The sequence below is a fragment of the Phocoena phocoena genome, chromosome 8 (genome assembly GCF_963924675.1).
Source record: "Phocoena phocoena chromosome 8, mPhoPho1.1, whole genome shotgun sequence".
Classification (NCBI taxonomy): Eukaryota; Metazoa; Chordata; class Mammalia; order Artiodactyla; family Phocoenidae; genus Phocoena; species Phocoena phocoena.
Genome location: NC_089226.1, coordinates 40,306,816 through 40,321,355, shown reverse-complemented (window position 1 = coordinate 40,321,355; position 14,540 = coordinate 40,306,816). Strand labels below are relative to the sequence as shown.

At 40.9% G+C, this 14,540-nt stretch overlaps 1 protein-coding gene across 2 annotated transcripts in view; it reads left to right on the top strand.

The window, feature by feature from the left end:
• HEPHL1 (hephaestin like 1) overlaps positions 1–14,540 on the top strand; it is a 93,369-nt gene that overhangs the window by 42,935 nt on the left and 35,894 nt on the right. For both annotated transcript variants that reach the window (XM_065881883.1, XM_065881882.1), the window contains exons 7-10: positions 4,867–5,006; positions 5,151–5,282; positions 6,871–7,082; positions 10,254–10,404. In XM_065881883.1, the coding sequence (XP_065737955.1) occupies positions 4,867–5,006; positions 5,151–5,282; positions 6,871–7,082; positions 10,254–10,404 (635 nt within the window). The remainder of the gene's footprint in view (positions 1–4,866; positions 5,007–5,150; positions 5,283–6,870; positions 7,083–10,253; positions 10,405–14,540) is intronic.

Sequence of the window (14,540 nt, the reverse complement as noted above, 5' to 3'; positions counted from 1 at the left end):
GAACCAGCTTTTAGTTTTATTGATCTTTGCTATTGTTTCCTACATTTCTTTTTCATTTATTTCTGATCTGATCTTTATGATTTCTTTCCTTCTGCTAACTTTGGGGTTTTTCTGTTCTTTCTCTAATTGCTTTATGTGTAAGGTTAGGTTGTCTATTTGAGATGTTTCTTGTTTCTTCACGTAGGATTGTATCACTATAATCTTCCCTCTTAGAACTGCTTTTGCTGCATCCCATAGATTTTACGTCATCGTGTTTTCATTGTCCTTTGTTTCTAGGTACTTTTTGATTTCTTCAGTGATCTCTTGGTTATTAAGTAGTGTACTCTTTAGCCTCCATGTATTTGTATTTTTTACAGATTTTTTCCTGTAATTGATATTTAGTCTCATAGCATTGTGGTCAGAAAAGATACTTGATGTGATTTCAATTTTCTTAAATTTACCAAGGCTTGATTTGTGATCCAAGATATGATCTATCCTGGAGAATGTTCCATGAGCACGTGAGAAGAAGGTGTATTCTGTTGTTTTTGGATGGAATGTCCTATAAATATCAATTAAGTCCATCTTGTTTAATGTATCATTTAAAGCTTGTGTTTCCTTCTTTATTTTCATTTTGGATGATGTGTCCATTGGTGAAAGTGGGGTGTTAAATTCTCCTGCGATAATTGTGTTACTGTTGATTTCCCCTTTTATGGCTGTTAGCCTTTGCCTTATGTATTGAGGTTCTCCTGTGTTGGGTGCATAAATATTTACAATTGTTATATCTTCTTCTTGGATCGATCCCTTGATCATTATGTAGTGTCCTTCTTTGTCTCTTGTAATAGTCTTTATTTTAAAGTCTATTTTGTCTGATATGAGAATTGCTACTCCAGCTTTCTTTTGATTTCCATTTTCATGGAATATCTTTTTCCATCCCCTCACTTTCAGTCTGTATGTGTCCCCTGGTCTGAAGTGGGTCTCTTGTAGACAGCATATATATGGGTCTTGTTTTTGTATCCATTCAGCCAGTCTATGTCTTTTGGTGGGAACAGTTAATCCATTTACATTTAAGGTAGTCATCGATATGTATGTTCCTATTACCATTTTCTTAATTGTTTTGGGTTTGTGATTGTAGGTCTTTTCCTTCTCTTGTGTTTCCTGCCTAGAGAAGTTCCTTTAGCATTTGTTATAAAGCTGGTTTGGTAGTGCTGAATTCTCTTAGCTTTTGCTTGTCTGTAAAGTTTTTAATTTCTCCATTGAATCTGAATGAGATCCTTGCTGGGTAGAGTAAACTTGGTTGTAGGTTTTTCCCTTTCATCACTTTAAATATGTCCTGCCACTCCCTTCTGGCTTGCAGTGTTTCTGCTGGAAGATCAGCTGTTGACCTTATGGGGATTCCCTTGTATGTTATCTGTTGTTTTTCCCTTGCTGCTTTTAATATTTTTTCTTTGTATTTAATTTTTGATAGTTTGATTAATATGTGTCTTTGCATGTTTCTCCTTGGATTTATCCTGTATGGGACTCTCTGCACTTCTTGGACTTGATCAACTATTTCCTTTCCCATATTAGGGAAGTTGTCAGCTATAATCTCTTCAAATATTTTCTCAGTCCCTTTCTCTTCTCTTCTTCTTCTGTGAGCCCTATAATTCGAGTGTTGTTGTGTTTAATGTTGTCCCAGAGGTCTCTGAGACGGTCCTGACTTCTTTCCATTCTTTTTTCTTTATTCTGCTCTGCAGTAGTTATTTCCACTATTTTATCTTCCGGGTCACTTTTCTGTTCTTCTGCCTCAGTTATTCTGCTATTGATTCCTTCTAGAGAATTTTAATTTTGTTTGTTCATCATTGTTTGTTTGCTCTTTAGTTTTTCTAGGTCCTTGTTAAACGTTTCTTGTATTTTCTCCTTTCTATTTCCAAGATTTTGGATTATCTTTGCTCTCATTACTCTGAATTATTTTTCAGGTAGACTACCTATTTCCTCTTCATTTGTTTTGTCTGGTGGGTTTTTACCTTGCTCCTTTACCTGCTGTGTGTTTCTCTGTCTTCTCATTTTGCTTGACTTACTGTGTTTGGGGTCTCCTTTTCACAGGCAGCAAGTTCATACTTCTCATTGTTTTTGGTGTCTGCCCCCAGTGGCTAAGGTTGGCTCAGTGGGTTGTGTAGGCTTCCTGGTGGAGGGGACTAATGACTGTGTTCTGGAGGATGAGGCTGGATCTTGTCTTTCTGGTGGGCATGACCGCGTCTGGTGGTGTGTTTTGGGGTGTTTGTGACCTTAGTATGATTTTAGGCAGCCTCTCTGCTAATGGGTGGGGTTGTGTTCCTGTCTTGCTAGTTGTTTGGCATAGGATGTCCAGCATTGTAGCTTGCTGGTCATTGAGTGTAGCTGGGTCTTAGCATTGAGATGGAGATCTATGGGAGACCTTTTGCCATTTGATATTATGTGGAGCCAGGAGGTCTCTGGTGGACCAATGTCCTGAACTAAGCTCTCCCACCTCAGAGGCACAGGCCTGACATTCGAATGGAGCAGCAAGACCCTTTTGGGAAGTCTGAGGTCTTCTGCCAGGATTCAGTAGGTGTTCTGTCGGAGTTGTTCCACATGTAGATGTTTCTGATATATTTGTGGGGAGGAAGGTGATCTCCACGTCTTACTCCTCTGCCATCTTGAAGGTCTCCCCCAAGGTTTCTCTTTAAATTCACTCTTTCCCTCACAATCCAGTAGCATGTATTATTTAATGTTCAAAATTTTCCAAGCTATTACTTCCTCTAAGCTGGGGTTTTTATGAATCTGAAGTGTCTCCTCCACCGTCTTTTTCCCTTTCTGCCAACTGAAGCAGAAGACTCTGAGGGTTTAGAACAGGGCAGTACTCCTCAACATTTTCAAAGTCACCAAAAATGAGGGAAGTATGAGAAATTGTCACAGCCAAGAGGAGCCTATAGAGACATGAAGATTAAATGTAATGCTGTATCCTTGGCTTCCTGCGGCCATCTGGGCCCGCATCCCCAGCAAGAATCTATCCTATAATCCTTTTAATGTTTGAGGGAGTGTTTTAAAAATTGTCTTTGTGGTCAATAAGATACCCTTTGTTTCTTTCATTGTAAATTTCATTCATTCATTCATTCTTCCACCAAACCAATGCACTTGAGGCTTGCCTAAAGAATTTGTGTGGACCATATACAAAAAACTCTTTGATATGAACATTCTCTATTGACCAGTATTTCTCCATAAACAAAATAATGAAAATTAACATTGAAAATTATTTCTTAGAAGCCTTCCAGAATTCAGAAGCTCCTTATAAAATATGAAATATTAAGCTATATTCAATCAATATTTAATGTAATATGTGACAGCACAATGTACTAAGTGACATAAGGGATCCAGGGAGGTCTAAGACAATGTTCCCAGTCTCAGGTAGAGAAAGATGCTGAATGCACGGGAGAAGACAAGTGATTTTGCAAGTTACAAATAAGATTTAGATGAGTTGTCCAGACAGTGAATTCTCTGCACATTCAGAGAGAGCTACGATAACCAGAAAGACTTCACGGAGGAAGTGGAACTTAAGTAGAGTCTTAAAGAATGGTAGAATTTATATAAGTGAATTGTAAAGAGAGGGAAATTTTAGATGCAGGGGTTAATGCAAAGCATCTGCCATAAAGCAGAGTGATTAGATCAGAGAGTGAATGCCTGGTGTGGAGGATTTGCATGGGGAACGGGCACTCACATAGAGCAATGCAGAGAGAATTGGGGCAAACTGGATATCCATTGCAGAGGTCCTCCAATCAGTTGAACTTTACTTGATTGGCAATTGGAAGCAACTGAAGATTTTGGAGCAAGTAAAATGACAATAAAAATTACTATTTTGAAGATTAATGTAGTAGTAGTGTGTATGCTGAGAAAAAAATTGAATGTATGGACACCAAGGGGGGAAAGCTGCGGGGGGCAGGGGTGGGATGAATTGGGAGATTGGGACTGACATATATACACTAATATGTATAAAATAGATAGCTAATAAGAACCTGCTATATAAAAAAAATTCAAAAAAATGCAATTTTAAAAAAGGTAAAAAAAAAAAAAAAAAGAGTGAGCCAATGTGAGATAGAGGATGCTGCGTGCACAGTTAGGAGGTTTATATAATGGTCCAAGCACAAGGTGAGGAGGACATGCCTGTACTGGGGTTGTGACCGGGGGAAGAAAGGAAAGGAAAAGATGGAGAAATGAAGGTGAAGAAAAGGAAGGGTGCAAAATAAAAGGTTGCAAAGTCAGGATGAACAGGATAAGGAGTTGAGGCAGAAAAAGAAGACAAAGCCTGCACATCTGCAAGAGTGATGGCATGATTGACAGAAATAGAATAGAGATAGTACTAATTGGATGTTATATCATCGTATTTCACAACTTTGAAATTTGGTATTTCATGTATATAGTTTGTATGGTAATTCCATTGATTAAATTATTTGATTAACTAGACGCTCCATTCCTTAATCATGCCAGATATCAGAGCATACTCTATGCAGGGTCTATTCATATTGACATCAGCAAGAGATAGAGGGATGCTTATTCTGCAAAGAAACCAGTTAGCTCTTGGTTACTTTGTAGGACACCATTATGGGACACCAATATTGATAATGAAGGAGTTTGCCTGTGCCTTCTTCACTTGCTTGGACCTCTGGGGAAGAAAGTACAATGTCTAAGAGAGAAATGAGCTTGAGCACCAAACAGCTTCTGAAGACTTTTAAGGCTGGTTGACTATTCCTGGGAACTTTGTTGAAGACTGTGCTATCTTTTCCGGAGATAAGCGTGGATAAATGGGCTAAAGGCAATACAATAAAGCTCCATAATTAAGGCACTTGGTGGATATGCAGAAGTGTAATCTCAGCTAACTTCCTATTCTTTCCACAGTGACTCTGAGCTCTACTTCACACAAGGGGACAACAGAATAGGAGGAAAATATTGGAAGGCTCAGTATATAGAGTATGTTGATGCAACTTTTACTCGAAGAAAAAGACTCTCTGAGGCAGAAGCCCACCTTGGAATTCTTGGTACAGTGAAACCATCTGTCATGTTTTGAACAGGGGAAATGTTTTAGTAGGACATGCACACCTAAAATGGAATGACTCTTCTCCTGCTCCTATCCACTTCTCTCTTTTCTTCCTCTTACCTCTCCTTCTCTTAATATTTCTCAGGTCCCATCATCAAGGCAGAGGTGGGTGATACTCTGTTAGTGACCTTTGCTAACAAAGCCGACAAGGTCTACAGTATTTTGCCTCATGGTGTGATCTATGACAAGGCCTCTGATGCAGCCCCAAATGTAGATGGTAAGTCCCAGTCTCAGCCTTGGTAGGAAACAGGATGAGTGAGCAAAGGACTTAGAACTGGACAGACCTGGTTCAAATCCTGGTCCCTTTACTTACCAGCCCTGTGAGCTTGAGCAGCTATTTCAACTTTCTGAACCTTATTCTTCTCACCTATCAAATGCAGATAATGACACTCACCTCACAGGGCTTTGGGAAAGGATGGAGAGAATTTAGGACAGGGTCTGGCGCACAGTAGGTACTTAGGAAGTGTTAATGCTTTTCCTTTTCCCTCAGTAATGTAATAAATCTCAAAGTGATCTACTTTCACAGTCACCCCCACTTCTCTAAGATGGAGAGCTTTTCTGCTGCATTTGGATGGGATCTGTGGCTGAAGGCTGAAAGGGAACTCTGATTTCCAATGTTTTGTTGAAATCAAAATCTTACACGTGGTCTTTGCTTTGTCTCTATCGACAAATATTTATTTAACACCAGTATTATGTGCTTACCATCATACACAGCCTCTCCCAATCACAGAGTATGTAGCACAGGCTCTCTACATGTAATAAAGGCAGCTTCTACCCAGTGGCTGCAGGAATTATCCTTCCATTCATTATACTGCTTTTGGGAAACTCCTGGTCGCGTTGGAAGCCTTCCCCATCACTACAACAGACATCATGACTCCTGGGATACTTACTTCTTCATGCCCAAGTATGAGGCCAGTCACAGTCCAGAGCAGGTGATGGGGAGGGGACAGAGAAGGAAGGAATGGAGGGAGTATTCCCCCTCTCTACACCCACCCTCTCCTCCCCCTGCTGCAGCAACATTTCCTGTGCCTGCAGTCTCTTCCTTGGTCAAAATGCTCACAATGACTTTTGTGTGTGTGCAGGAAGAACACTAGTGACAGCGCAAATGTCCACATTTTCTATTGTTTAACTCAGAAAACGTACTGGGCACCTTTCTGCCAAGCTCTGGACAAGATACAGAAAGTCTCTGGCCCCAGTCTAGTTGGAGAGATTCAATGTGTTCATCTGGCAATATAATGTGAGGGCTAAGTGCAAAGTCTTTGGAATCAGACAGCCCTGAATTTGAATCCCAGACCTGCCATTTATCAGCTTTGTTACCTTGGGCCTTCGCTTACCTCCTCTAACTTGTAGTTATTTGGCCTATTCCTAGTTCAACCTTCTAGATTTCAAACTCTTTAAAGATAGGTCTCTTGTTTAACTTATTGGGGTTTTCTCTGCAAGGCCAAGTATAATATATTCCACATGGAAGGTACTCAATGATATTTTATGAATTTACATTTATATATTAATATATAAATGGGCAATTATCGCTCTTCTAATATTTGCTAACCTGGTAATTGAGTAAGAAGTAGTATCTGTGAAGATCTTAAATGTAATCTGTGAAGAAGATAATCCTTTGATATAAGCTTCTATCTCATGAAACAGCAGATTGTGGCAGTGGCTTCCCTGGTAGGATACAGTGAAAATAACTGTCCTTCCACAAAGTACATCATCAGAGAGAGACATACCAGGGCTGGAAGACCCAGTGTGACAAGTTTAGTGTTCTTGGCTGTTGCTTTGAATAACTGTTTCATTTATCTCCTCAGGATTTCTGAAGCCAGGGGCACACGTTAAGCCAGGTGAAACTTTCACATACAGGTGGATGGTGCCTGAAAGCTTAAGCCCAACAGCTGATGATCCCCCCTGTCTGACCTATCTTTACTTCTCAGCTGTTGAGCCAATCAAGGACACCAGCTCTGGCCTTGTAGGGCCTTTGCTAGTCTGTAAAAAGGGCATTCTCAATGCTGATGGGACACAGGTAGGCCATCAAAGGTCACCAAGTTCTTCTCAGGGTTGTATGTGAGAGAGATCAGTAATATGGCTAGAGAGTAAATATTAATAGAGTCAGTTACAAAAAGTGATTTTTCCTCATTACTCATGAAATTGACTTCTACGAAATGAGGATTTTATTTTATTTTGCTTTTCCTAAATTTAACATCTGAATTTTAATTTAAGGTAATTTTAATGTAATTAAAATTTTAATTTTCAGATCTTAAATGTAAATTTAAGATCTGAAAGTTACATATGCCCACCTAGAAAACCAGGATTTCTGCTTGTTGTGGCTGAAATTTGGTGGGTCTCTTTCCCTGTGCATTGCTTTGATTCTAGAAGCTTCAGAGATCTATATGAAATGCAAATTGGGATCTTTTGGGGGGGCAAGTTTTCTCAAACTTGGCCACACATTGGAATCACCTGGGGACCTTGTAAACATCCTTTATTCAGGTGTTCCAGACCAATTAAATCAGAATCTCCAGGTGACTCCAATGTGCAGCCAGGTTTGAGAACCCCTGTAGCTCAACACAATAATCTGGAAATTAGTCACTATGACCAAAGGAACTAGAAAGCAAGTAGATTGTTTCTTGCAAGTCCCAACTTAGAAGTTTCGATTAAGCCACACTGATTAGTGTGGCAAAGCATAGCATTTCAAGCTATGTCTGCATGATATTAAACACATTGATGAAAAAAGGAAAAGCCAGCCATTTAACCATTTTAAATTACTTTACCAAGCAGAAATAGCAAACTATTTATTTAAATGGTATATTTTGTAATATTTGGCATTAATCCTAGTTCTGTAGAGAAAAAGAACCATTAGGATGTGTATATAGATAGAAAGAAAACTATTATAAGGAGTCAGCTCACATGAGTCTGGAGGATGACAAGTTTCAAGATCTGCAGGTGAGTCACAGAAAGAGACCCAGGAAACCCAAAAGGCCAGCAGGCTCAAGACTCAGGAGGAGCCTGTGTTTGAGTTTGAGTCCAAAGGCAGGAAAAAACTGTTGTTCCAGTTAAAAGGCAGGAGGAATCCCCATTTACTTGTGAGGGGGTCAGACGTTTTGTTGTTGTGCTAAGGCCTTCAACTGACTGGATGAGGCCCACCCACATTAAGGAGGGCAATCTGCTTTACTCAGTCTACTGAATCAAATGTTAATCTCATCCAAGCACACCCTCATTAGAATAAGGTTTGACCAAATATCTGGGCACCTTATAGCTCAGTCAAGTTGGCACATGAAATTAATCATTACACAGGGTCCTATCACTTACCTTCTAACCTCCTGGGCTAATATCCCACTTTTATAGACACAGTTACATTCCAAATAACTCTCAGATGATGAGATTCTTCAAGTGAACTCCTTTCAATGGTTCCTTCTCATCTTGTGGACAATTGCAATCACAGTTAATAACAGTTAACATTGAGTACTTAGTATTTGCCAGATGTTGTGTTCAGTGTTTTACTTATAGTATCTAATTTACCTTCCAAAAAAACATGAAGTAGGAACTACTCATATCCTCAGTTTGCAAATGAGGGAATTAGGACTTAGAGAAGACAAGTCATTTGTCCCAGTTTTCACAGCATGTAAGCAGAATGGCACTAGAACCTAAGATCTTTTAAAATATGTTTGACCCCTTGTCCACCCCCCCCCCGTTTTTTATATTGTATTTTGAAAAATTTTAAGCCTATATTGTTTCTTTCCATAGCCAATGATCTTAAATTATTGCTTTCTAAAACACCATGTGATAAAAGCAGTAAGTGTACATAAGGTATAGTAAGAACATAAAGCAAAGAATACCCTTATCTTCAATGAAGAGTTAATGCTTCACAGGGGTGGGACAGCTAAGCTGACCCTTGAAGTTGGATTACAGTGGGAGACCATCAAAGTTGAGGGGGTACATGCGTAAAGGACAGAGGCTTGCTGTACCTAGCAAGTTCAGATTGCTGCAAGGATCTTGGCCTTACTTCAGTCCAAGTGCCAGGAGGGAAGGGCTGAGAGATGAGGCTGAACAGGTAGGCAGGGACTGATCACTGTGAGTTTAGATTGTATTCTCCAGATTAAGTAGAGAGATATGATCAGATGGCACTGCTGAGGATCCCTCTGGAGCAGGCAGCAGGATGAAGGGTAGATTGGAAGGGAGCACATTAGAGAAGGGAAGATGGTTGAGGGACAGAAAGTACAGTTACCTCTCTGGTTCAGCTTTAAAGAAAAGTAGATTTCAGCAGTTCAAGATGTTGTTTGGTCAGACATGCTCAAAAAAGATGGATTAGGATATACACAGTGGGAGGTAACCCCTGAATATCAACTCAAATTAACATAACATAGCAAAGTCCATGGATTACATGAATTCACTATTTCACTCAAAAACACCTATTGAGTGCCTACTTTTCCAGTCATTTTTGTTGGAGCTGGGGATACAGAGAGGGACCCAAAACTTCCCTACTCTCACAAAACCTACATTGCAGTGGGGCAACATCAGAAAATATAAGTGCATAAATAAAATATAGTTTCAGGTGGAGATAACTGCTATGAAGAAAAGTAAAGTGTGGTAAAGTAAAGTGAGTGAGTTTGCAGGCAGGATGGAAGATGAGTGACTGTTTTGATAGGGTGGTCGGGGAAGGGCACTCTGACGAGGTGATGTTTGTGTAGGGAATGGAACAGAATAAAGGAGTGAGCCAGGCAAGACCTAGGAGAACCTCCTAGACAATGGGAACAGCACACACAAAGGCCCTGAGGCAGGAATGAAGTTGGTGTCTTCACAGAAGAGCAAAAGGCCAGGGTAGCTGGAATAAGTTAGGGGGTGAATACACGGAGATGAGGCCAGAGAGAGAGGCCGAGGCCAGGACTTGGAGTCTAGGGTAAGGAAAATAAGTCAGTGATGACCAGCCTGAAAATAGGAGTACCACAGGGAAGGAAAGCTTCTGAGCAACGACTTATTTCCTCTGAGGAGGTCACATGGACAGGGAGAAGGATATAATGAGGAAGATGATTTTGTTGGGTGTAGAATGAATTTATCAGAATCCTGATTTACAAAATGACCTAGTAAATCTATGGCTGACATTGACCCTAATTTACTGTGTGTTAATTTTGAAAGTGAAGTAGAGCTAAGAAGTCCTCCAAGCTGTACTTTAATACATTCATTTCTTTCTTCTCTGTAGAAAGGAATAGACAAGGAATTTTACCTATTATTCACAGTCTTTGATGAGAATCTGAGCAGATATCTTGATGAAAATATTCAGAAGTTTACCTGGCGTCCCTTCAGTGTTGACAAGGAGGACAAAGAGTTTGTGAAGTCCAACCGAATGCATGGTATGAAAAATGTTTTTCCCTCCTGTAAAGAAAGTCATAATTGCATTTGAAGTGAAAATGTTTGGAATGCTTTATCTTAAGTTTGGTATCTTGGGTATTGTTCTTGGTCATGAGTGAAATATTTCGTGGCTTCAGACGTACAAGGTATGGTGAAACCTCCCTGTCTCTAGAGATGTGAAACTTAATTAATACTTCTAAAGCCTTAGATAAAGCAATACAAAATTTGAACTAGCAAAGATCACAGTACATCATAAATGTAGAAAATTACTGACAAAATGCCCTCCCTTGGGTTTGCAATAATGTCATTAAGTCTGATAATCCAGCTGATAGTTGGAGATAATTATTATCCAGCAAGGCATCTCTTACCAAGTTGTGTGTATAACTATCTAAAGTGTTAATTTGTAAAACATTAGCCATTCCTATCCAAGATCTTCATGTAGGAGAAATTAGTTAATTATCCTTCTCTGTCTCTTTTATATCAGTTGTTAACAATAGCAAACCCACATTGTAATTGGTGTAACATGGGATTCTTGTTAGTCTTGGAGAGATTACCCAAGGTGGCAGAGTAATGCACAAGAGTCCAAACTCAAATGGCCACCAGAGTGTGGAGTCAACAAAAATGCCTAGAGGCAAGAGGTCAAGGTGGTGGAGTAGGAGAATGTGGAACTCATCTCCTCCCACAAACACATCTACAGGATACAGAGGAAGATGGCAGAAGAGTAAGACACGGAGATCACCTTCCTCCCCACAGATGCATCAGAAATACATCTACACGTGGAACAACTCCTACAGACACCTACTGAACGCTGGCAGAAGACCTCGGACCTCCCAAAAGGCAAGAAACTCCCCACGTACCTGGGTAGGGCAAAAGAAAAAAAAAAAAAGCAGAGACAAAAGAATAGGGATGGGACCTGCACCAGTGGGAGGGAGCTGTGAAGGAGGAAAGGTTTCCACACACTAGGAAGCCCCCCCGGGCGGAGACTGCAGGTGGCAGAGGGGGGAAGCTTCGGAGCCACGGAGGAGAGCGCAGCAACAGGGGTGCAGAGGGCAAAGCGGAGAGATTCCCGCACAGAGGATCGGTGCGGACCAGCACTCACCAGCCCAAGAGGCTTGTCTGCTCACCTGCCGGGACGGACAGGGGCTGGGAGCTGACACTCAGGCTTCGGAGGACAGATCCCAGGGAGAGGACTGGGGTTGGCTGCGTGAACACACCCTGAAGGGGCTAATGCGCCACAGCTAGCCGGGAGGGAGTCCAGGAAAAAGTCTGGAGCTGCCGAAGACACAGGAGAATTTTTCTTCCCTCTTTGTTTCCTGTTGCGCGAAGAGAGAGGATTAAGAGCGCTGCTAAAGGAGCTCCAGAGATGGGCGCGAGCTGCGGCTAACAGCGTGGACCCCAGAGACGGACATCAGACGCTAAGGCTGCTGCTGCTGCCACCAAGAAGTGTGTGTGCGAGCACAGGTCACTATCCACACCTCCCTTCCGGGGAGCCTGTGCAGCCCGCCACTGCCAGAGTCCCGTGATCCAAGGACAACTTCCCCGGGAGAACGCACGGCGCGCCACAGGCTGGTGCAATGTCATGCTGGCCTCTGCTGCCGCAGGCTTGTCCCATACTCTGTCCCCCTCTGTCCCCCTGGCCTGAGCGAGCCAGAGCCCCCCAATCAGCTGCTCCTTTAACCCCATCCTGAGCGAAGAACAGATGCCCTCAGGCAACCTACACGCAGAGGCAGGGCTAAATCCAAAGCTGAACCCCACGAGCTGTGCGAACAAAGAAGAGAAAGGGAAATCTCTCCCAGCAGCCTCAGGAGCAGTGGATTAAATCTCCACAATCAACTTGATGTACCCTGCATCTGTGGAATACCTGAAACATCCCAAATTGAGGAGGTGGACTTTAGGAGCAATGATATATATATGTACTTTTTCCTTTTTCTCCTTCTGTGAGTGTGTTTGTGTATGTTTCTGTGTGTGATTTTGTCTGTATAGCTTTGCTTTTACCATTTCTCCTAGGGTTCTGTCTGTCCGTCTTTTTGGTTTTTTAGTATAGTGTTTAGCACTGGTTATCATTGGTGGACTTGTTTTTGGTTTGGTTGCTCTCTTCTTTCTTTCTTTTTTTAAATTACTTTAAAAATTATTTTTAATAATTATTTTTAATTTTAGTAACTATTTTATTTTATTTTACCTTCTTCTTCCTTTCTTTCTTTTTTTTCTCCCTTTTATTCTGAGCTGTGTGGAGGACCGGCTCTTGGTGCCCGAGCCAGGCGTTAGGGCTGTGCCTCTGGAGTGGGAGAGCCAAGTTCAGGACATTGGTCCACCAGAGAACTCCTGGCTCCACATAATATCAAATGGAAAAAGGTCTCCCATAGATCTCCATCTCAATGCTAAGACCCAGCTACACTCAACAACCAGCAAGGTACAGTGCTGGACACCCTATGCCAAACAACTAACAAGACAGGAACACAACCCTACCCATTAGCAGAGAGGCTACCTAAAATCATAATAAGCCCACAGACACCCCAAAACGCAGCACCAGACGTGGACCTGCCCACCAGAAAGACAAGATCCAGTCTCATTTACCAGAACACAGGCACTAGCCCCCTCCACCAGGAAGCCTACACAACACAGTGAACCAACTTTAGCCATTGGGGGCAGATACCAAAAACAACGGGAACTACGAACCTGCAGCCTGTGAAAAGGAGACCCCAAACACAGTAAGTTAAGCAAAATGAGAAGAAAGAGAAAGTCAGAGCAGATGAAGGAGCAAGGTAAAAACCCACCAGACCTAACAAATGAAGAGGAAATAGGCAGTCTACCTGAAAAAAACTTCAGAAAAATGATAGTAAAGATGATCCAAAATCTTGGAAATAGAATGGAGAAAATACAAGAAACGTTTAACAAGGAACTAGAAGAACTAAAGAGCAAACAAACAGTTATGAACAACACAATAAATGTAATTAAAAATTCTCTAGAAGGGATCAAGAGCAGAATAACTGAGACAGAAGAATGAATAAGTGACCTGGAAGATAAAATAGTGGAAATAACTACTGCAGAGCAGAATAAAGAACAAAGAATGAAAAGAGTTGAGAACAGTCTCGGAGACCTCTGGGACAACATTAAATGCACCAACATTCTAATTATAGGGGTTCCAGAAGAAGAAGAGAAAAAGAAAGGGACTGAGAAAATATTTGAAGAGATTATAGTTGAAAACTTCCCTAATATGGGAAAGGAAATAGTTAATCAAGTGCAGAAAGCACAGAGAGTCCTATATAGGATAAATCCAAGGAGAAATACACCAAGACACATATTAATCAAACTATCAAAAATTAAATACAAAGAAAAAGTATTAAAAGCAACAAGGGAAAAACAACAAATAACATACAAGGGAATCCCCATAAGGTTAACAGCTGATCGTTCAGCAGAAACTCTGTAAGCCAGAAGGGAGGAGCAGGACATATCTAAAGTGATGAAGGGGAAAAACCTACAACCAAGATTACTCTACCCAACAAGGATCTCATTCAGATTTAACAGAGAAATTAAAACCTGTATAGACAAGCAAAAGCTAAGAGAATTCAGCACCACCAAAGCAGCTTTACAACAAATGCTAAAGGAACTTCACCAGGCAGGAAACACAAGAGAAGGAAAAGACCTACAATCACAAACCCAAAACAATTAAGAAAATGGTAATAGGAACATACATATTGATAAACACTTAAATGTAAATGGATTAAGTGCTCCAACTGAAAGACATAGACTGGCTGAATGTATACAAAAACAAAACTGGTATATATGCTGTCTACAAGAGACCAACTTCAGACCTAGGGACACATACAGACTGAAAGTGAGGAAATGCAAAAAGATATTCCATGAAAATGGAAATCAGAGGAAAGCTGGGGTAGCAATTCTCATATCAGACAAAATAGACTTTAAAATAAAGACTATTACAAGAGACAAAGAAGGACACTACATAATGATCAAGGGATCGATCCAAGAAGAAGATATAACAATTGTAAATATTTATGCACCCAACATAGAAGAATCTCAATACATAAGGCAAATACTAACAGCCATAAAAGGGGAAATCAGCAGTAACACAAGCATAGTAGGGGACTTTAACACCCCACTTTCACCAACGGACACATCA